The 22267-nt window shown below is 41.5% G+C and overlaps 1 protein-coding gene across 4 annotated transcripts in view; it reads right to left on the bottom strand.

Moving 5' to 3' along the window:
- Positions 1-872: 872 nt before the first annotated feature.
- ctnnb1 (catenin (cadherin-associated protein), beta 1) overlaps positions 873-22267 on the bottom strand; it is a 39507-nt gene continuing 18112 nt past the window's right edge. For 2 of the 4 annotated variants that reach the window (XM_035909512.2, XM_035909511.2), the window contains exons 2-17: positions 8448-8498; positions 7734-7961; positions 7392-7645; positions 7065-7303; positions 6591-6792; positions 6318-6462; positions 6096-6199; positions 5839-5973; positions 5443-5646; positions 4866-5024; positions 4574-4693; positions 4147-4297; positions 3471-3592; positions 3286-3346; positions 1922-2172; positions 873-1669 (exon numbers count right to left, since the gene is read on the bottom strand). In XM_035909512.2, the coding sequence (XP_035765405.1) occupies positions 1958-2172; positions 3286-3346; positions 3471-3592; positions 4147-4297; positions 4574-4693; positions 4866-5024; positions 5443-5646; positions 5839-5973; positions 6096-6199; positions 6318-6462; positions 6591-6792; positions 7065-7303; positions 7392-7645; positions 7734-7961; positions 8448-8460 (2352 nt within the window). In that variant the 5' untranslated portion in view covers positions 8461-8498 and the 3' untranslated portion in view covers positions 873-1669; positions 1922-1957. Of the gene's footprint in view, positions 1670-1921; positions 2173-3285; positions 3347-3470; positions 3593-4146; positions 4298-4573; positions 4694-4865; positions 5025-5442; positions 5647-5838; positions 5974-6095; positions 6200-6317; positions 6463-6590; positions 6793-7064; positions 7304-7391; positions 7646-7733; positions 7962-8447; positions 8499-15068; positions 15227-22267 lie in introns of those variants that run through there. The other 2 variants (XM_006794904.2, XM_035909513.2) reach the window with 2 other exon arrangements.

The raw sequence follows: 22267 nt of genomic DNA, 5'->3' as shown, positions 1-22267 counted from the left end.
GTGTTTGAATTTAAAAGGAAAGAATGACACTTAAATGTTCTAAGAAGCTGGATGAAGTCGGGTTAAATAGGTGAGGTAGAGGTCATGTTAGAAAGATTATGCTTAGTCATGGAATATGTCCTTAAGCTACCTCAGCTGTCCATGTACCACCATCCTAGACATCCACATGTGGACACCACCAGCAGGCTTTTAGTTCACAGCACACTGAATTTTCTGCAACTTTGACTCATGGCATTAAAGCTGGACCCAACTTGCCACTGTACACAGTTTAAGTAGATTTCAACAGTCTCAGTGAACACACAGCAGGTGGACTGCTGGCACATCAGTTTCTCCTCACCTTCCCGTCAATAAGTGTGTAAAACTAATGCAGCAAACCAGGGATGTCAAACTCATTTTACATGGTGGGCCACATGCAGCCCACTTTGATCTTAAGTGGGTCGGACCACTGAAACTACCCTTCCTGTCAGCGTAAAGAAGTTGCACTACACATTTAATCTCTGAGATACTGTAATATAAGAAAATGCAATGTCAACAGCACATTTACATGAAGTCCAACTGTTTGGGTTTAAATTCACAGAGAAGGCCCCATTTCATTTCACTGTGGAGCCTTTGTAAACAACGAAAATCTTTTAGTCTAGTACGCGGGAGGTCTGTCAGCAGGAAAAACTAAAATGTATTAAATAGTTAGGTCCGAGGTTTATGCCCTTCTACAATTTCCAAAGCTGTCTGGTGGGCCAAATGTTTGTCTGTCAGGCCAATTCTTGGCCCCAGGCCTTATGTTTGATACCCCTGCTCCCTGAAACGACTTCAAGTGTTATTAGTGTCTCATGTTAATCTTGATTTGAGTAGAAATGAGACTTAAAGGCATACAGTTGAAATGACAGTCCATTTTATTGTTTCAGAACACAGCAGGCTACAGCAACCAGCTCCTCTCACTACCCCACCCACTTACAGCAGACCAATAGGAGCCCTCCTCCACCCCTGTCCTTTCAGACACTCCCACCCAGCTAGGTCAGCTACACCCCCTTTGGAACAGCAGAGACATCAGTGTCTCCCTTTAAAGCAAGAAAATAGCTTGATATTTGGACCATGATTTCCAATTCATGTTTTTATACAAAAGCTACACAATGTTACACTTGATCATCAGAATACAATTCAACTGATTAACTTTAGTGTTTGGACACCATTTAAAATGTGATCAGATCCTTTACTTGGATGGAGCATTACCACTAAAAAAAATAAAATAAAATAAAAATAATAACTCAACACTACCAGAGACTGAAAATACAAGGGACTGCAAAAACAAGAGATGAGTATCATAATTCAGAATAATGGAAAAAGCAAGCTAGATTCAGTTGTACCATTACAGACTTAAGGAAAACGGAATAAAAAAGTAAAAATAAAGTAAAAATGAAAAAAAAAAAAAACATTAAAAGGGATTTGAAAACTAATTATTGAAAAATCTGTGTGTCATGTCAGGATTTGAGGTCAGCCCCCATCAGGCTGAAACCAGAACCAAACCGCACTCAAATCTAGTTTGTCCCAATGGAGTCCCCGTAGACGGGAAACTCTGCTTGCTGTTGTTGAGTCATCTTCAGGCACTTCTGAAACCTCGCCTCCTCCATATGGGCGAATCACGATGCAGGTTCATCCAGATCACATGATACAGCTGCAAGGGGAGAGCAGAGGAGAAATGAGCGGTGGGAGGAGGCATGGCAGGCATTGGGTGAAGGACCACACATACAGATCAAATACTAGTCAAAGTAACTTCACAGACACCACATCACACAGCTTTGTAATTTGGAGCAGTCTGAACATGCAGCAGGCACAAGGAGTAAACCGACACTTCCCCCAGTCCTCGGGCTCTTTATCCAGAAGCTGACATGAGGCCACAGAGTTGGGGGTACCAAGTAAATCTTACCTAGTAGAAAGTGTAGTGTAATGTTGGTCTTGGTATTTACAGGTCGGTATCAAACCAGGCCAGTTGGTTTGAGTCGCCAGGTGGCAGGCCCTCTATCAGTTCCTGGGCATGTCCCAGGTCAGGCAGCCCTTCTACAGGGGGGTAGTCCTGGCCAGGGTGGTGCCCTCCACCCAAGTCATGATCCATCATGGGTTCCATACCCATTGTGTCCCCTCCGTAACCCCCCGAATGGAAAGAACGGTAACTTGGGTCTGGTGGAGGAGGAATGGATGGAGGAGACGCAGGTGAAGCAGAGCAGTTGTTAGAAGCAAGTTAACAAACCAAGCTGACACACAGTAGTATGATCACTGAAATGTAACACTGCAAATCAACACAGCACACGGTCAACCCTCCAGCAGACCAAATCAAACCACAGCTGTTAACTCTTATTTCAGCTAAACTTGTGCTTCAGGTCACTGTTTAGTTGTTTCCACCAACAGGAATGCATCTGCAGTAGCCAGGGCCTTTTCTAAATCTATCAACATCAAGTCTGTTTTCATTTGGCTGACGAAGAGTCAATTAAAGCTGTTACTGCTGGAGAATTGGAGAGCAGTGCAAATTAAAACCAACGCCAGCTTGCCCTCTAGCCTACTGATTGGCAGTGTCCAAAATCCTGGACACCGGTAATAATTAAAGAGATGGTCTGATCTTCAGCCAGGTCAGGATTAAAGACCATTTTGAACAATTTGACTGAAGTAGTAACACACTTCTCATGTCTTTCTGGAACATGCTGAGGAATCACTTAGTACAGACTGGAACATTTAAGTGGATCCTTAAATTTAAAAACTCCTAGAAGCTTCTGTAACAGCACCAACCTACATCTGATGTCTCGTGTAGTTGTTTATAATAAAGCTGCACAACACTGAGGAGGAACATGAACTGTTTTTAGTTTGCTAATATCTAACAGTAGACCTCCTTCAGGTCATGCATCATCATCTCAGTTGGGTCAAGATGAAACACTCAAACATTGAGTGTCAGCTCATTAGAAGATCTCGACCCCAAGTAGATCTTTAGAAAAGTTGTTGGTCAAGTGGTTTACTTCAGTCATATTTTCAAGTTCATTAGTGACACACAAATTTGTAATAGCTGTGTCAGATTGCGTATCTGTAATTTTGACTCTGATGAAGATCAGATCACATTTTTGATAAGATGAGTATATCAACTTAATAATAAATTAAGCCCACAGATGTACAAAGACTTCCAAAGAAGGCATTTAGAGCATCCCCAGTTTGATAATTAGCTCAACTGTTTTTATCTTGACTGCAGTAATAGTTGGGAAGCCTTTGTCTTCTGCTTTGCTTGCAAGTGTCAAATGAGTGACTTACCTTCTGGTCTGTAGCCCAGAGGCTCACCCTGAGCTCCGATATCCAAACCCAGATCTGCTGTCTGCAGAGCAACACATGGCAAACATTTGACAAAGTTTCAATTACACAAACTCTTGTGCATGTCTTTGTAACTGACTACACAATGTAAATAAGCATTACGCAGTTTGTGTAAAAGTGTGTCACACCTCATTCCAGGCCATTGGTTCTGTCCTGAAGAGCGAGCTGGTGAGTTCTACAGAGAGGCGCTTCTTGTAGTCTTGAGGTTTGTCCTCTGACATACGGAACAAAACTGCTGCTGCGTATGTGGCTGAGAAAGATGGAAGCATGACTGCTTAGCCAACACATTTTTAGCCTTTAAAAACAAAAGCACTTAAAACAGCCATAATACAGCTATCAGGGTAAACAAAAGAGACTAGGTATTATCCATAACTAGAAAGTTTATGCAACTAGCGTTCTCCGCATCATTTAGAGGCAGTATAATGAAGTTGTCACCATAAATATAACTGTTTTAAGAGCAAGCTTGGCTCCTACTTAGATTCTTCAACAATGTGCTACAACACAAGCCCACAGTGCATCTCTGCATGATAGCAGATGAGCCTGGAATGTCACAGAGTTACTGAACAAAAAGCAGTAGCTACATTGAACTGCTAGAGCTGCAAATTTTCAAGATGCCACTTTAGGTCCACATCACACTAAAGAGTCTTCCAGGAAAACACAAACAATTATTTCCAAGTGCCAGCGTGTTATCCAATTAAATCCCCTCATTGCACAGTTAGACTGGCACTTCTGAACATCTGCATAGTTAAATGCAGCTATTATGGGACTGATAGCGTTGTGTAAATGAGTGTTTTGGGTACATACCAACTCCTTCATTGCGGCTGTGCAACAGCTCTGTGAGTGGAGCAGTGGCTCCCTCAGCTTCGATGGCCTCAGCGGCCTCTTTATCCTGAGCGAGCTCACACAGGACGCCTGCTGCTACACGCTGGATGTTCTCAATGGGAGAATACAGCAGCTGCACACAAACACAGACCAACAGCTTAGTGGAAAAAAAATAAATAAATACTGAGCCTCCACAGATGCAGCCTCATGACACTATAATTTGTTCCCTCTGGAGAACCACCTCATGCATCCACCCAAACAACTTCTATCTGGGATCATTTTTCTAACCCAGTTCCCCTGTTTAATCCAGACAAGCTTCAAACAAATTAATCTCAATACTAAAAATATCATCCGTAATCTTGGTTAAATTATATTGTTTTACTTTTTGAGGTTAAATCTGCAGACTGACCTGTACAAAGAGTGGAATGGTGTTGAGTCCTCTGATGACTATTCTGTTGTGGACATCTCTGGCCAGGATGTGAAGTGCTCCTGTACACCCTTCCACAATTTCCTCCATACGTACTCCCTCCTAATAAACAAACAGCGCAAGATCAGTGCACTTGCAGCATCTCTCTCTACAGACTTCTTAGTAGACCGGGTAGTACTGAGAACTACTGCTCTCTCAGTGAATTCCAGGCACCATGGACTGGTATTTATTAAAGCTGTGTGAATTGAAATGATGAGAGTATGTGTGCTCTTACCACAAACTGCTGCTGTGTGCCTCCCATGCTGGTGCGTCTTTGTGTGTCTTGATGTGCTCTGACCAGCAGCTGAACCAGTCTGGGGATGGCGCCCTGCTCCCTCAAAGGGGCGTGGTTTGCAGGGCAGAGAGCCAGGTTACGGATCAGACCAACTGTAGCCTGACAGAAGAACACAGTTGTGTCATTTAACCACAATTTTAATGTCACTCTCAGGTTACCCGTTAGCCACCCATAATCCAGAACCATGCAGAAAACCTTTGTCTTGATGTATATTTGTAGACAGATTTACTGAAAAATATTATTTCAACTTATTTTCTCATCTTAAAGTCAATTATTAAACAAGCTGATTGCACTTGAACAAAAAAATCTTATTTTCTTGTCCATCAGTACATGTAATATACCAGTGAAAATGACTGACATGTTTATGACAGCCTACAATATTCAGCTCATTATTTTAGCATCAAAACGTAGTTAAGAGTGAAGTGATTTTCACTGCACTAAATGAAGAGCAGCATGAGTGGCTGGCATTATGAAGAGCAGCTTACAGAGTGCTGCTGCCAAGTCTCTCTGTGTGTACCTTGATGAGTGGCCAGTGTGATGGCGGGTGCAGTAATTTGACGACTACAGGCAGGCCATAGTGCAGTCTGACAGCGTTCTGTGCCATCTCAGCATCCTGGTGTCGAGAGGTGAGGTGACGCAGGGCACAAATAGCTGGCTCTGTGATGTCTTCTCTGTCTCCAGCCCGAAGCACCGTGCGAACCAATGCCTCAATGCCTCCAACCTAGAGAGGAACAAATAAGGTGGCAGATTGTGAATGCAGCAGAAAATCTGGGCCTATAATTTAAATACAGATTTAAAACTAAATTTTTATATATTTTTTTTTTTAAATGAGAAAAACTGCTAGTTAAAACACATCACTTTGTATTATAGAAATTTTACATTTTCCTTTGCAAAAAATAAATAAAGTGCTCACCTGGCACACCATCATCTTGTTCTTGTAGTTGTTGCAGGTCAGATTAGACAAGATGCCAGCCGCACAGGTCACCACATTAATGTCATCACTGCCAAGCAGCTGCACCAGAGTTCCTAGCAGACCCTCCATTCCCTCCTGGGTATAAGGATTGATAAATAGCATCAACAAAAAGTCACTTTAAATGTCTTCTGATGCATTTCGCAGCCTGAAACTAATGATTAACACACAGGTACTGGTAATGGGGCAGCTTGCCTCACCTGTTTGGTGGCAGCATCTGACAAGTTCCTGAGAGTCCAGAGACAGTTCTGGACCAGTCTCTGGCTGGGATCTGTCAGGTGGAGTCCCAGAGCCTGCATGCCTCCTAACAGAAGGAAATCAAGAGCACATAGTGTTTACATACGCAAGGTAAGAAAATACATTTCAAAATGAATCAACTTTGTGGTGTTGAGTTTTCTGTACTGCAAGTTTATAAAACATACCAGCCTCTACAATGGCAGGCTTGTTACTGGAGCACACCGACAGAACCTTGAGGACACGGCTTGTGGTCCACAACAGCTTCTCATAGGTATAAGTTCTCATGATGTTGACGAGGGCCTGGGGGCCACCACTGGCCAGGATTATCAACTACACAAACAGAAAGCAAACAAATATGTTGATCTGAGTGTCAAATCCAGAGTAACACACTGCAGAGTGTTACTCGTACATAAGTCAGTTTCTTGCCTCAACAGGTTTCAACACACTAGCCCCCTCACCTTGCTTTCCTGGTTTCCATAGGCCAGTATTTGGAGACAGTCAGTGGTGATGGCCAGAAACTTGACATTGGTTTTGCTGAGCAGAGCCACCATTTTCTGTAGCCCGCCAGCTAAACGAACAGCCATCTTGGCTCCTTCCTGGTGCAGGAGAAGGTTGTGGAGGGTGGTGATGGCATAGAACAGGATAGAGTCCACTGGTGAACTGCAGAAGAGAAGATTACTCAATTACTGGAAAATTACTAACAGATATACAGATAAAGTTTCTCTGCTGTCCTTCCTCTCAGTGAACTGAGTCTCAGTGAACTGAGACAATTTCTTCATGTCAGCTTTGGCCAAAAATCATGGTGTGATGATTTCCTTGTCTCTGATCAAAACATTGCTCTGCTTCATGCACTGTTGAGCTAAAGTACAGCAGACAAATGTAGACCCAGAGAGGAAGGGGCAAAAGTATGCCTCCACTCTCCTCCTACATACCCCAGCATTTTAACTAGAGCTGGTATTCCTCCTGACTTGAAGATAGCCAGCAGTCCCTCTCTGTGATGGGAAAGGTTGTGCAGTGTTCCTGCAGTGCAGCGAGCTGTTTCCACATCGTTTGTGTTCTGCATGGTCCTCACAATAGCAGATACCATCTGAGGTGAGCGCATAATAGCGTGGCGAGAAGCTTCTTTCTTTGAAAGCTGGTTAACCATCACTGCTGCTTTGTTTACTACAACCTGGAAGGGATGAAAACTAACATTAGCGAATCATATCAAAGAGAACAAAATTACTTCTGAGACAGTTCTGAGCCACAAACATATTCACCTGGTCCTCATCATTGAGAAGTTTGGTGAGCTCTGGTATTGCTCTTGTTGCCAGCTCAGCATCATCTTGATAGTTGATCAGATTGACCACAGCATGTTTGAGCATTTGTGACGGCTCTGCCAGCCTCTGGACATTGGTGGGGTTTGCTGCATCATACTGTGTAGAAGGGATCTGCATGCCCTCCTCAAGAGTCTCTGGGAACATTGCTGCACGAACCCGCTGGGCACGTGTCATGGCATACTGACCATCTAGGTCTAAAAGCAAACAAGACCAGCTTTGTATGATTTGCCAAACGGGTCACCCGTGACCTTCCTTGAAAAGATCACCAGCATTATAACCTACCTTGTACTTGCTCTTGGGAGAAGTTCTGGTTGAAGCCCTGCTCCCACTCATACATGACCTGGTTGCTGTCAACATCATCTTCCTCAGGGTTGCCCTTCCCACTGAGGGATGGAGCAGTTGTGGTGGCCCCTGAGTGGATGCCTGAATCCAGGTAGGACTGTTGCTGCCAGTGACTGACTGCTGCCTTACGGTCTGGCTCCATGGCCATGTCTAGTTCCATCAGATCAGCTGGAAAGAGAAAGGCATGCATTCAACAAAAAGTCTATTCTGTAATTTCAAAGGATGTGTAGAGTTACAGACTTTAAGTGATTAATTCCAACTATCCAATTTTGTCAAAGGCTTGAGCTTTTCAAAGACAAGGCTAACTTTAAAAGTAATAACAGTGGTGTGCTGATGTCACAGGGTGAGTGCATCAGCAATGGTTAATAGCCTCTGCAGTGAATAGATTTCTGTCCTACTATTATTTTCCAGTTTTTTCATAATTCAGTGTAGTACGATTTACCAGTAAAAGACTCCTGAAGCATGAAGTTGGATTTTACATGTGCCCCAAGTTTCAAATTGAAATCAATAACTAATTCAACGTGCTTTAATGGCAACATAAATCTCTACCAAGCCAAGCTGTAACTTTGGTCTGCTGTAAAGTTTAATACACTGCATGTGTGACTGAGGAAGAAGCAAAGGGTGGGAACTTAATTAAGGGGGACTCAAACTCACCCTGGGAAGCCATGTTCCTTTCTCAAACCGTGGCTGACACAGCTTCCTGATCTGTAACAGGAAAAAAAAAAATCATTTCAGCTATTCAGCTACCTTCTCTACACCATTCACAGCCATTAAATCACCAACCATTTTACACTAAACACATATACAAGACCAAAGCAGATGTAAACGCAGAGAAAAAAAAAATTAGACTGAAATTAATAGACGTTTTTAAAAAAAAAAAAAAAAATAGAGTCTAGAGAAGTGACTTTCCAGTGCTTTCTTTCCTGTCTCCTCCCGTTCTTAGGTTTCCTCTTCCCTTTTAAGCCAGTCGTGCAAACAGCAACACACACAAGGCTACCATTAAATGTAGCTGCTACCAACTATTTAGGTGAGGAAGGACAGGGGAAGTAGAGCACTGGGTGGAGAAAGGAGGCAGGGGTGGGAGGGGGCATTCACATTCCTGCACTTGCTTTGAAGCTGGAAACGCTCTGCAGGAAAGTAAACACTGGCAATGGCAGGAGAAGGGTAGAGCAGGCAAACGGGGATTAATTTGGGGAAAAAAAGCACGGCAAACTGAGAGAGGCATTTTCAAATTATACTCGAAGATAAATGTTATGGCAGGAAAGCATAAAATGGAGACTGGGGAAAAGGCCTAAGAAAATATCTGCTAAAATGAGACATAAACAGGGGCTGTGTATCCATGGAGTCTCAAATCCTTTCATCAAACCCTTTCAAAAGTACACCTGTGGTTATGGAGCAGGAAAATCAGAGACCAAATCCCTTTCAAATCACCACATAAGTTCAGGCACGCTCTAATACCAGAGGTGCACAAAGCCATAAATTAATTCTGGTAAAGAAAGCACAGGTAGTTACAACCATAGCATTTCCTCAACTACAGCTCAACTACATCAACAAAAATAGATAAACAAAGTCTTGTTACCACCAGAATCTCTTCCCCCTGGTGGCCATTAGAAAGAAGGCATGTTTAAGTCCCTCCGTGTTTGATTCACCCTCAGACCTGGAAGCTGTGTCCACATGAAGCACACCCTTCTCTCCTGCATGGCTGAACATAGGCACTTCAATCTTTACACAACTGCAGATTTAGGTCAGTCAAACTAACAGTGCTAATCAAAGTAACCTAATTTTTCACAAAAAACATTTTAGATTTTCAAATTACTCAAATTGTGAGCAAGCTTTCCTTACAGCAAAAGGTGTGTGGCAGTTTTAGTTCTTGAAAAAAAATGTTTTAAATGAATGCAAAAAATATTTGACATATAGTTTGCCTACTTATTTGTATTTTGTCAACTAATGTCCAGTGACAGTCATATATGAAGGAAAGATTTTCTTTCTAGTTAAAGCCGTCTAATGCTCTGCAGAAATGAGCTACAAGTTCTACTTCTGGGAGAAAATGTCATAACATTGTTATGAATGTACTACATTACAGAGAAATACAAATAACGTTTTAAAAACCATTACTGATACTAACAAATTGGCGATGACTGTGTCATGGACACCAGCAAGAAGGTTAACACAACTCTCTGCTGAGTTAGAAAGTCACCTTCGAGTATTTCTTCCTCTCAATGATCCCAGGCTAGAATTCATCATTTAATTACAATCCAATAACCACAGAATCAGCTGAGGAAAGACTAATGTTTGTGTCTGAATGATGCTACTTTCGGTGGACTAACCAACATACTGTAGCTTGTTTTAAACCTTGAACTAAGATTCTTCTTGTTGATTACGATCTAATCTTTTAGGGGGCAGTACTCTCTCTCTCTCTCTCACACACACACACGGGTTTTGATTACAGGCCTGTGGACTGTATTTATCTGACAGCAGTAGAGAATTTGGCTTGTTTTTAATCAACTCTGTAGTCATCTAGATGTACATATATTTGTAGATTATACTCTGTGTACAAGTGCCCAAAAGGTACATAATACACTCTGTATATACACTCTGCTAAAAATACCTAGTTTAAAATCAAACAAGAAAAACAGCAACACATCACCATAAGCTTGAGTTTAATAGCTTTTCTTCCCAGCAAGTTATGCTAAAAAAGGATGACAAAAGACCAAATGGAAGACAAATTCACAGCAGTGGCAGACAAAAAAAAGGCAGTCCAGTATGAATGCCAGTGAGTGTGTAGGAGTTGCTTGGGTTCAGTGGCTGCCAGCATGCAAATATACTCAATGACAGTTAAACTACTGCTCTGAATTACTTTCCTCCTCAACCACACCACCTTAGCTCAGCTGTATCATTAAAACCTGATCTTGAGTCATGCTCCAAGACTGCTGCTTCTAACCACAAAGGCACCAACTCAAATTCACTGTTCACACGCCATCCTCCCGCCATTGTAGTCCTGCCCTCACATAACCCAGCTTGCTCCTAATGGGAGCCACATATCCCATACAAATCAGACATACAATCAAAGCACATAATGGAACAATTTATGATTCACACTGGTGGAAAAGTGGTTCTTTACATCTGGCTTTGGAAACTGAGCCAGTAGGTTTTTTTGGAGTTTTTTTGTGATGGGCTAAACAAGCAAAGTCTGGCATTAAACTGTGGTTCACAAATGGCAGCCTTACCCTAAAGTCACTATAAAGAACAACAACAAAAAAAATCATTACAGTATGCGTTCCTAGATGTCAAACCGGCCACAAAAATCTGAACAGGTTTCTTTGAAGCCAGATGTGAAATCCAATATGTAGTCGTGCCTGGTGGAGTTGAAAGCCACAAAACTGAAACCAGATGACAAATGAGTGACACACTAGTCACCAGAGTCGGATGACTGTCTTGTGTAATATACAGTACGTATACAGAATAAATCCAGATCTATGTACCCCAAGAGAGCTGAAGGAACAGAGGAAGTTATATTCCATAAGTCTTCTAGGCAGATATCACAGAAAAGAGAACAGAAATATCGAGAATCGTGCGCTGGTGAAGTTATGATAGGTTCCAGGTCAACATTCAAACAACAAGGTTTAGACTGCTGCAGCACAGGACTGATTTTGGGAACAGTGACTGTGACACTGTCCTGATAAATAGTGAGAAAACATGCTGCTCAAAAAGAGAAGCAACGTTCATTAATGTTTAAATGACATAACATAGTGAAACATTGTTTTAAGGAGCTGGCCAGAGAACAAACTGTTCCAACAGGCTGCCTCTAGTTACTGCAGAGAGAGAGCACATCTGAGTATCCAAATAGATCTGAATGCCATATTGCTTAATTTTTATGGTGCATAAAAAAATAAAGAAATAAGTGAAGGGAATTAAAGAACAAGTGTTCAAGAGAGGACTTGATTTGTTTCACATGGCAGAACCTCGACTCTTTGAACCAGCAGGACGTCTCCACATGTAGCTCTTAATTGCACCGAAGGCATCTCAGTGAGGAAGAGGGACTAAACCAGATGACTGACAGTGTTCACAAAGAAACCTAACCAACAAATAAATCAAGATGTGAGCCGCTAGTTAGTCCACGAAAGTCCACTGTGGCACCTTGTAAAATGTCACTAACAAAAACAAAAATATTTTTATGAACAATGAGAAAATTTCATCTGGTAATACCGGCGCTACGAACTCTACATGATTTATTCACACCCGGTTTCTTTGCTTCAGCATATTCATCAACCTTGCATGCCACTGAAACTCAGGTGCCCTACTTTTGCACTGATGTAAAGACTGACACAGTCAAAACGTGACTGAACATTTCCATAACATTGATCTAAACATCAAGTTTCTGTGCATTGTAGTCAGAGCTTCTAGCCGTCCATGGGTGTTAGTACCTACTTGTTCCACATTTTATAACTGTTGGCCTTCGCTCTGTTGATAAAGTGCTGAGAGAACACACAGCCAAATGAGGTCCAAATGCAACGGGGAAAAGAATTGAAAAACTAGTAACAGATATTTGTTCATGTCCATTTAATTCAAGACCCTACTGCATACCGCTGCTCTCCATTTCACTGTTTAGGTCTTTACCTTGTCCCTGTGGTCTGGACTAGGGTATCAAGTTTAAAGACGCTACAATGAAGGGGCTACAGTCCCCACAGTACACTGTACAAAGGTATTTGCTTATCACAGTGGAAACTTTCTCTTCACCAGTTCAGGCAACCAGAGCAGCTAGCAGTCACATCCTGTGATGGTGGGGTACCAACACAACCCATTTACTCTTTTTTTGTCACTGTCTGGAACCCTGTTCAGTCTATTTCAGTCTTAATTTGTGAAAAACTAAATAAACCAAATCATATCAATTTGTCCCCAACTGAAATTCAAAGCAGCCAATTAATCCCATTTCCTGTTCCCCAGGGGGGAACTTCAGGTGAGCTCAGAGGCCAGTGACATGATGTCATTAGAGGAAAGAAGAAAAAAAACATTCAGTTTTTTCTTGCTTCTGAAGGACAGTGGCTTTAATTTATTTCCCTGCCATTTAATAATCATACATAATTTCAACATGGAAATTTGTAGTTTTTGTATTTTCAAAGAAATGCCTTTCTTAAATACAAGACAACAAATTAGGCAAACCCATCTGACTCCTGCATATGCACTTATGTTAAAAAACAAACAAACAAGTAAAACAAATTAAAAAAAATAGTTCAATACATCCATATGCGTAAATGACCCAAACAAGCTGTATTATCGGCACAGGCAGAAAGATGGGAGCTGCCACGGGCTTAGCACATAATGTGCAGGGTCAGCAGCACTCACTGCTGCCTGCCAACAATGCAAGAATGCCTGCAGCCGCTGCAGGGCTTTTTCTGTGTATCACCGGCAAAATGATGGACGCCTGTGGACAAACACGAAAAAATATCCATGGAATTTGGGTTACTTTCCCTATTGGTTCGTTTAATAGTTACCATCGCGATTCAAGCGGTAAAATAGGGCGCATTGTGTACAGAGCGTGCAATCACTTCCTCTCTTGAGAGTCGCATCACATACGCAAGTTTATGGAAAATTGATCAGTAATACCGTTTAAACGAGCGCGCTTAAGTCCACCTCAGACAAACACAAAGACCGGCAATGACAGACAGAAAAAGTACAGTATTAGGTCATGGCAATGCCACTGGAAAGGCTGTATAGTCAAGTGGATGACCTCAAAACCACTACCGCTCTCGTATGTAACCCACACCCACGTTTTTCAGCTTAAAATTTTCAGTGCGTCGTCAGAAGAAAATGTTGCTGACGAGATGACGGGTTTGTAAGATTCGTTCCGCTGTATACTGGGTCGGGGATTTCACCGAGGGACCGCAGAAGTACACAAGGAGAGAAAACATTCGACAAATTCAAGAAAAACACATGAGGCATGCATTAAAAATAAAACCAGTTTAGTTTCACGTGAACGAAAGGAAAACAAATCTGGAGCGGCTGGAGGGCACGACAACATCCTTTTGTGAGCAGTCTTTCTTGAGAAATTAAACCTCCATTAATGGTATGTAAACACACTTCCAAGCCAGCACCTGTGCCGCCTCCGCAGCGCACTGGACGGACAGCTTTTATTCCACAGAAGGCTGGGGAGCCGTTTTGTGTCGGGGAGGATGACGTCCCAACTTTTCCTCATTAAACACCCGCCTGAGCCTGTTCCTACCAGCTAAACTCTGGCACCCCGTTAAAACCTGAACACTTCACGCAAATCTAATGAGAGCCGCCATCCAAAAAGGTCCAAGTGAGCGTGCTGCTGCCCCCACCCCTCTCCTCCTCCTCCACAGCTGCTGGCTGCCCCTGACTTTCTTGCTCCAACACCACTGACTCAAATTTCACACTCTGGCTCCTCCTCGTCTTCCTCCCAAAGCACCACGGCTGGGAGGAATTTTTCGGTCTTTGTTTAAAAGGACGAGTGGAAAACACACTGGAGCCCACGACCTAAAATAAACTTTTTTAAACAATTTAAAATAGACTTATTTTTTTCTTAAAGAAAGACCACTCTACTAGAAATCAGCTCTACTTAACACCAGGTTTAAACCAAGTTTTTCGAAATACGCACTAAAACTTCAGACGAAACATCTGCGCTAACGTTTACGTGTTTCATACCCCGACTAACCGTCATTCGCAACTTCAACGAGTAACTTTACGCCATAAAACAACGGAATCCACCGTATACCGAGCTTTCAGCCCGGTTGCATCTTTATCTTCAGCTCAGTCTGTTAAAACTAAAGCAGCTGCACAAAACAAAAAACAAACGACCCACAGACGATACTCAACTCGAGCAAACATGAGTCAGAATAGTGGAATGTAGCCAACTAATAGTTAGGCTAACATCTGCTAACGTTAACTACTAAAACACGCTAGGAAACGCCATAGTCGTTAACTCCCGAAATCCCACTTACGGTTTCCAAATAACTGGGCGGCAATTGATCCGTGGCGTAAATCTGACTATTGTAAACAACTGCTTATAATGCCGTACACAAACCACGTGCTATTAAAGAGTCAACCAGTGTCGTCGGTAAAACAGTTATGTTCCCATTAGGCGGTGGCTGGCATATCCCCAATATATGCCGCGACAGGCTCGCTCGCTAGCTGCGGCGGCAGCAGCAGCAGCAGCATCCCCCGGCCGGTCCACACACAACAACAGTCCTCATTCCTGCTGGCATTCAGAAAAGACAGAAACTGAGTGGTGCCGATAGTTTGAATGTTGAAGCCTACCCTTGTCAACACAGCAAGTCCGTCCACTCGGGTCCTGGAGAGTAAAAAAAATACTCTGAAATGGAAAAAGTCGAGGAAAAAATTGAAGCCGAGCGTCAGCGGGGAGCCCTCGTCCGCTCCCTCCACAGGCAACTGAAACTGACTTGGCCGGAAAAGCAGAGACTGGAAAATGTAAGATGGCGGCATGTTTATATAGACCGGAGAACACCTCGAGTGCGCGCATATCCTGCCGTGAGCTCGGATAAAGTAGAAACTGAAGCCATATTTTATCTTTATTTCGTCTGGCGTTTACGCACTTCTGTATATATTTACCAAGCTCGATAGCTACACGCGTTGGTTGTGATAAATACTTTATTTTTTAGGGTAAAGTTAGCCAAATTCCACATCTGCACGAGTATGAATACACAATGGCATGAAGTTCCGGCTGACTCGAAAAGGGAAATCCGATTCCTTTCCCCCGAGTTAAATCTCATGGACTCTGGAAACATAGGATAATTTCCTTTAGTGTACAAAGTCACACATTTGTCACCTTTGTCTATACAGACGGAGAAATGGAGGCCTTCATTGCTCTTACCATCACCATGTCCCTGCTCAAAAGACAAAAAAATGGAAAAATTGAGCAAACCAACTTAAAAAAAAAACCAAAAAAACAACAACCGCACACACACACACACACACACACACACACACACAAACAAAACAAATTAAATTAGACAAAATTATAATTTAATATATGTTCAGAGAGACAACATCCGCATTTTGCCCAAGCCATTGTTGGTTTCTTTGAATTTTAAATAATGTCAGGAGACAAATTGTGGCAAATAAAACACACATTTAGACATTACACATTAAGTAATGTAAAGAAAATGTCAGTGCGATGTTTTCTTAGTTTCCTTAACAAAAGATTGTAAGATATATGTGACACGAGGTGCTGGCTTTGCTGTACTTTGCTGTAAACTAAATGCTCAACAAACAAGCTAATGTTTGTGGTCTTTCTTTTATGAAACTGCTTATGTCTCCGGGCAAATAAAACAGAACTCACTGGGCAAGTTGGAACACCTCTCATTGGCTTTCCTGTGTTCTGTTCAGTGATGTCTGGAAGGCTCATGACTTGTTTGTGAATACCACCAAATCTCACATATGCAGAAAATATAAAAAGTGATTAATGTGGTTTTCATATTTAAGTTGGAAAAAAATACGAGATCAGCCAATTAATCACATTAAAGTCATAAGTGATCAAACAATGTGGGCATTGCTATAACAGAATTACTTCTTATAAATATTGTAGACTTAGATTAATCATATTTCCTGAGTCCATTAGAACGCACATTCAGCCATTAAAATTATTAGTGATCTATGGGCATCGCCAAGGTCCTTCAAGTGAGTAGTCTGATCTTTCCTTTATTCTGAGATCACAGAGTTGTGGCTGTTAATTTTCAGATCACTTTCTATTTGGCTCAATAATAAGTAACTTGGTGGATAGGCCACATAGGAAATTTAAATATGCTTTGCAAGTCCTCTCACTGTTCGGTCCCTTAATCTCCACGTTATGAAAGCAGATAATGTACCTTTTCAGTACCCCTTCATTCTGCAGGTAGCAATGTCATGGGCAAACAAAGGTAAATCCTTTCCTGTGAACTGCCTACAGGCTATTTCATTAACCTTTATTTACAGTGCGTGGGTGGAATAGGTTACTGAAAGCCAAACTCCAATTGAAAACAGTCAATGCAGTGTCCCTGAATAGGATGCATGGGAATGAAATCAACAACAGAGCCAATACGTACACAATATATGAGCGCATCACATAGAATGACTCCACCCTGTGTCATCTGATTGCGACACAGACAATTACAGTACCAGCGTGTGATTGATTTCATTTGGAATAGCTTTCAAACCACAGTGACAATTACTGCTGCCACTCACTGTTATATATAGCCACAAAGTTTGAAATCTGATGACTGTGCTTCTTGGCAGTCGCATTATCTAACAGGTGCGTGCTCACGCAGCCGAAAAAGGCACAAAATCACGAAAACAGGATGACGAGACATTCAGATTTTCTAATTATACTCCAAAACACATATCAGTGGAAAGGCAGCGTAATTATTGTTTAGGTGACAGGCTTGTGATTTCTATTTCCATTTAACTATGGGTTCCTCCAGGAGGGCTTTCAACCTCCAACATCTCCACGATATACAATTAATATCAAACATGATGCGTGTTTGTGGGTGCAGATGTTGAAAAGAGCAATCTGTGAGAAAATACATTAAAACATATCACAAAAAGCCCTCTTTGAACAAGAGATACAATGGTACAATGCAATGTCTGACACAACCATGCTTGAGTTAGATGGCACCCCTACATTAAAGCCTTCACTTGCTTACAAGTACACTCTTGTAAAAACAGGTTGTATTTGTGAACTCCTTCATTAAAAGTCATACCTGCCTTTGGATTTATATAGCGTGCACAACCAAAACAGAGCCCTTCTAAAAATACAACTCTTCTAAAAACCAGTGTGAAAATCCAGCTGTTTATGTTGCCGGTGATTTGTGGTTAACTGAGTCAGAAATCCAAGAATTAATTGATTTAGACAGGCATCACTAAAATCAGAGGAACATATGTTAGTGTGAGTAGAAGATGATATTTCTTGTACTGTAGTTTGTTTGGGGTTTTTTTTTTTTTTGCATAAATAAAAATGCAAATTTTCGCTCCACAGGCCCTTCAAAATGTTAATGTCTGTATAATGGATTCATTATTTCATTTTTATCACACAATACCAATAGTCACAATTTAAGTCCAGTAAATAAACAAAACATAGCGTATCCTTGTCAAATTAAGGCAACAGGGAACTGGAAGTGCTTCACATGTGCTGGGTTTACCTTACAGTTTAGTTTGACCTCTAGGTCCAGGTAAAGGGTTAAAAAATATATATTTACCGTCTGTAAAAAAAAAAAAAAAAAAAAAGTCAAAGATCTAATGTATTTAAAAAGGCAATCTCTTGATTTCGTGTATGTCTGGAAAAGCTATTGATCGTGAAATACTATCACTTTTTATTATTCTCGCTTTAAAATTCATCTGATGATGCAAGAAAACAGATCACATCCATTCGTTTATTTAATAAAACAGTTCACACATGTACAGCTGCTGGGATACATATAAGCAGTCTTTCTGTTTGCACCCAGACTGTTCAATTTACACCTGTCAATCACACCTCCTGTCAAAATGAACTTGAAAGCATTTCAATATTGAGCGTAACGAACAGTTTATAAGCAGCGGTGGGATGTGTCAGCTGTGAATCTGTGATTGTGTGCAGGTGACAGCAAGGTGGAGTGACAGACACAGCAGCGCAGTTCAAACGGTCACTTTCTGGTACCTAAACAGGACATCGGGTGATCAGCAGGGAGATATAACACAGTAATGTGTGGTGGTTTTCCACTTCACATCAATGCAGTTTAATTATTTATTTGTCCATGGGTACCACTTACCTGAAGAAGGATGTGTACCCATATTTTATTTTTAAGAAGGACTCAAGTAATGAATCTACAGAGAAATGCGGGTCACGTTCAATCCTCTCTGTCCTGGTTTGTCACCAGAGAACTCTCTATCGTGACACGTGAGGTTAAACGCCCAGTTTTGCTTGATCCTGGAGGGATCCTGCCAAAGATTAATCCATAATGCCTGTGAAATGGCCCTTCATCCAACAAGCTGTGCTGAAAAAAACACAGACTGTTGTGTTCCCAAACACGCTGTGGCTCTCCAATGACCCAGTGCTGCACCACTTCAGGGAGCCCACACAACACTTGTTCTTCCAGCTGGAGAGGCCGTTTCATTTTCCGTCCTGGCAGCACGAGGAGTTCGCTGAGTATTTACACCTGCAATTCATTGATAAACGCAGAGCAGCATAGACATCAAGACAGGGTGTTTTAGAGGACAAAGCACATTTTAATTCTAATAACAAATTATTTTTGTTTGGATGTAAATAGATCATTGGAAAATATAAGGCAGCCTGATAGTATACAATGAAATCACCATCATCATTAGTAGAAGTAGCAGCACTATTGAAACGACGAACATGTTAAGATTAATTTCTACTTGCATTTTATATAGAAATTTAAATGCTCTGTATATTTGCTGGTAATCTACGCCTATCCAATCCTGCATCATGTCACACTGTGAGGTCAGTTCACAATAATCTGTCCAACTCCTATAATTTTTGGGTGGATTTAGTCAATTGCCGGCAATTAATACACAAATAAGTCCAGCAGTGTTTTTGATCCATTTCAGCAGACAAGTATGACAACAGATTAAACATTATACTACACACAGGAAAAAAAAGAAAAAAGAATGAATGCGTGGCACTAGCGCTTTAATCGAAGCATCCTGACTCGTGCGTGAATGTGACGAAACTGCATGTATGCATATGCAGCTTTTGCTTTGACTAAAGGCAGGTCAAGGTAATGATAATATAGAGCTCAAGGTGCCAACAGCGACACAAACAAACACATAAAAACAGGTAGGTCCCAGTCTCCTAGGAGCAGATAGTCACAAGAGACTCGCAGGTCTTGTTCAAGCTCCGTTCTCATTGGCTAACACCGGTGCTGTGTATTCACATACGCATGTGTGTTTGCATTCTTATGCCTGTGTGAACACTTGCATCAGAATTTCTGTGTGCCGCGTTATTTAATTTATGTGCAGGTCTGCTGCATGTGAGCGTAGTAACAAGAAAGACCAGTTTTTTCGGTGGTGTGTTGATCCCAAAATGTGTATTTTTTGGCACATATGATCACGTGTGTCCCTTATTATAATATCTTTTTATCAAAAATTCCTCTCTTAATTTTTCTGCTCTTGTTTAACTGAAGAGTTTGGCATCTCGTGGTTATTGGTGAGGAAATGGCACGGCAATAGAAATCACCAAATCCCAGGAGAGCAAAGTGCCACATACACATGCAGTGGCCAAGGCCCGAGGGGTGTGGTTTCTTTCTCTAGCTGTTAAAGAAAGGGGCAGCTCAAAGCTATAGATAGGGGCAGACAAAACAAATACGCCCTCACACACAGGGACACACATACATGCACATACACACACACAGCAACAGCAGGTCAGAGAAGGGATACAGACCGGGCCACATGGAAGGAATGTTTGCCTTGGACCGACACTCTCGTGCGGAGGCTGCGACTTATGGCCCTCTTGACACTGAAAAATGGCTCTAACACAGCGGGGCAAACCAAATATCCTCTGTCAGTCGCTGACCAGAGTCAAACTTGTGCTCTATGTATTTTACACTATAACGCTTTCACTTGGGCCTTTACTTTACAGTGTAGCAGATGCTTATAGCGAGCTTGACAAATTCATTTAAATAAATGTGAAAAATGAAAAAATTAAATGTCATTTTTATTTTTATTGACTTTTTACAGTGTTAAATGCAAAATTGTTTAGTCACTCCATTCACTACAGAATAGTCTGAGGTGATGTTGCTGCTCTCCATTAGCAATAACAATACTAATTTTGTGGTGTATTAAAATTGAAACGCTCTGCTAACCTGCTCGGTGTTACTCTTCAAACTTGGACAGTTGTAATCCAGTGTGTGAAGAGGAGGAAGAGGAGGATAGAGGAAATCACATCCTAAAAGAAGGTGAGAGGACACTGCATGGACCAGATATTTGACTCAGACTACAGACGGATTATGAGGATTGGGCAGTATAAGCCGATATAGGAAACAATGTGACGGTGGGGCTGACATATGAATGAAGTGAGGCTATGCAGTATAGCATAGTGTTGAGGAGAGACTCTTTTATTTTTTATTTTTTGGTCAGCTACAAGCTCCTGAATCTAAACTGAGCAGAAAGAATGCTTTGGTCCTGAACTAACACAGGAAACAATAGCCTAATTTCCCCACCAGAGCCAAGTGGGATTCAATGTTAACCACAGCAGACTTCAAAGGTGCTCATTTAAACAGCCCGGATGACATTTCACCTGCTTTCCACGAATCCTGTATTATTACAGCAGTAGCCCATGCTCAGTCCCTGCATCTATACTGCATTAGTGGTTGCCATGGTAAAAGTCCTCCATCCCGCATCCATCCTGCACAGACAGACAGAGAGGCACCACTCATACAGATTTCTGCAGGAGGAAATTGAGGATGGGAGAGACAGCTGAGTTACATAGCACTGCTGCGTGATGTACAAGCACTGTGATCTACCTGTAAAACCACGCAGAGATTTCATGCACTGCACTCTATCACGCCTCTACAGAGACGCACGACGTGGCGACGAACACAGCGAGCCAGAGCACAGGGAAGGCCACAGCTCTCAAGTTTTATTGTTGTGTTTCAATACCATTCGGCTTCTTCTGAATCAATACGGCCCGTCTCTGTTTTATTAAACACAAGGCACAGAGAGAGGCAGAGCCGGCTTCTGCTGGATTTCACTCAACACTGCGAATATGTGGTTGACGCGCTAAGCTACCACACTCTTCCCTGATATTTTATTACATCTCGTGATGTCATGCTGAAAAATAAACTCCTCGTGGAGTGATGCTGGAGCCGAAGGGGTTTTAAAGCTCCTAAAAGTCATTTATCAGCTGGATTATCGTCAGCAGCTGCTCATTAAAGCCAGTCACATCTGGATTTATATGCCATTTGTGTCACATCCACAGCAGGGCCCGATGACTAACATTATTATTGTCATATCATTATGAACTAGGAAATAAATTTAACAAGCCATGAGAGGGTGTAAATGTTAGTTTGATGGGAAATAACAAGGGAGTGAAATTCGAAATAGTGCTCTACATAGACTTTTCTCTTTATTAGTGATTTAGTTTGAAATGCTGAACCCAAAAACATGACTCTGCAAACCTAAAATGACCCCAGTCAGTAACTCATGGCATGATATAAGAGGGAAAAAATATATTGTAAAACAATAACCATTTTTGCTAAATGGCCTGAAGAAAAAAATGTTTTTGCATGTTTTTAACAAACCGATGTGTAAAGTTCTTGATAAAATATAATTCTGCATGTTTAAAACAGTAGAAATAACAGCGATGTTGACAGTCTAAGTGTCGATTATGATAAAATTTGTCTTAATATTTTCACAAATTGTTACAAATTTCCAATCATTTTATTATACAATAATAAAACAGCACGTTCTAGTTAAAAAGAAAAAAAAAGCTGAAATAAACAGCTCCATCACATTTATCTCAAATCATC

This window comes from Neolamprologus brichardi, chromosome 11, assembly GCF_056152115.1.
Source record: "Neolamprologus brichardi isolate AB-2024 chromosome 11, ASM5615211v1, whole genome shotgun sequence".
In the NCBI taxonomy this organism is placed as follows: Eukaryota; Metazoa; Chordata; class Actinopteri; order Cichliformes; family Cichlidae; genus Neolamprologus; species Neolamprologus brichardi.
The sequence above is the reverse complement of the archived record's forward strand: the minus strand, read 5'-3'. Positions and strand labels throughout refer to the sequence as shown.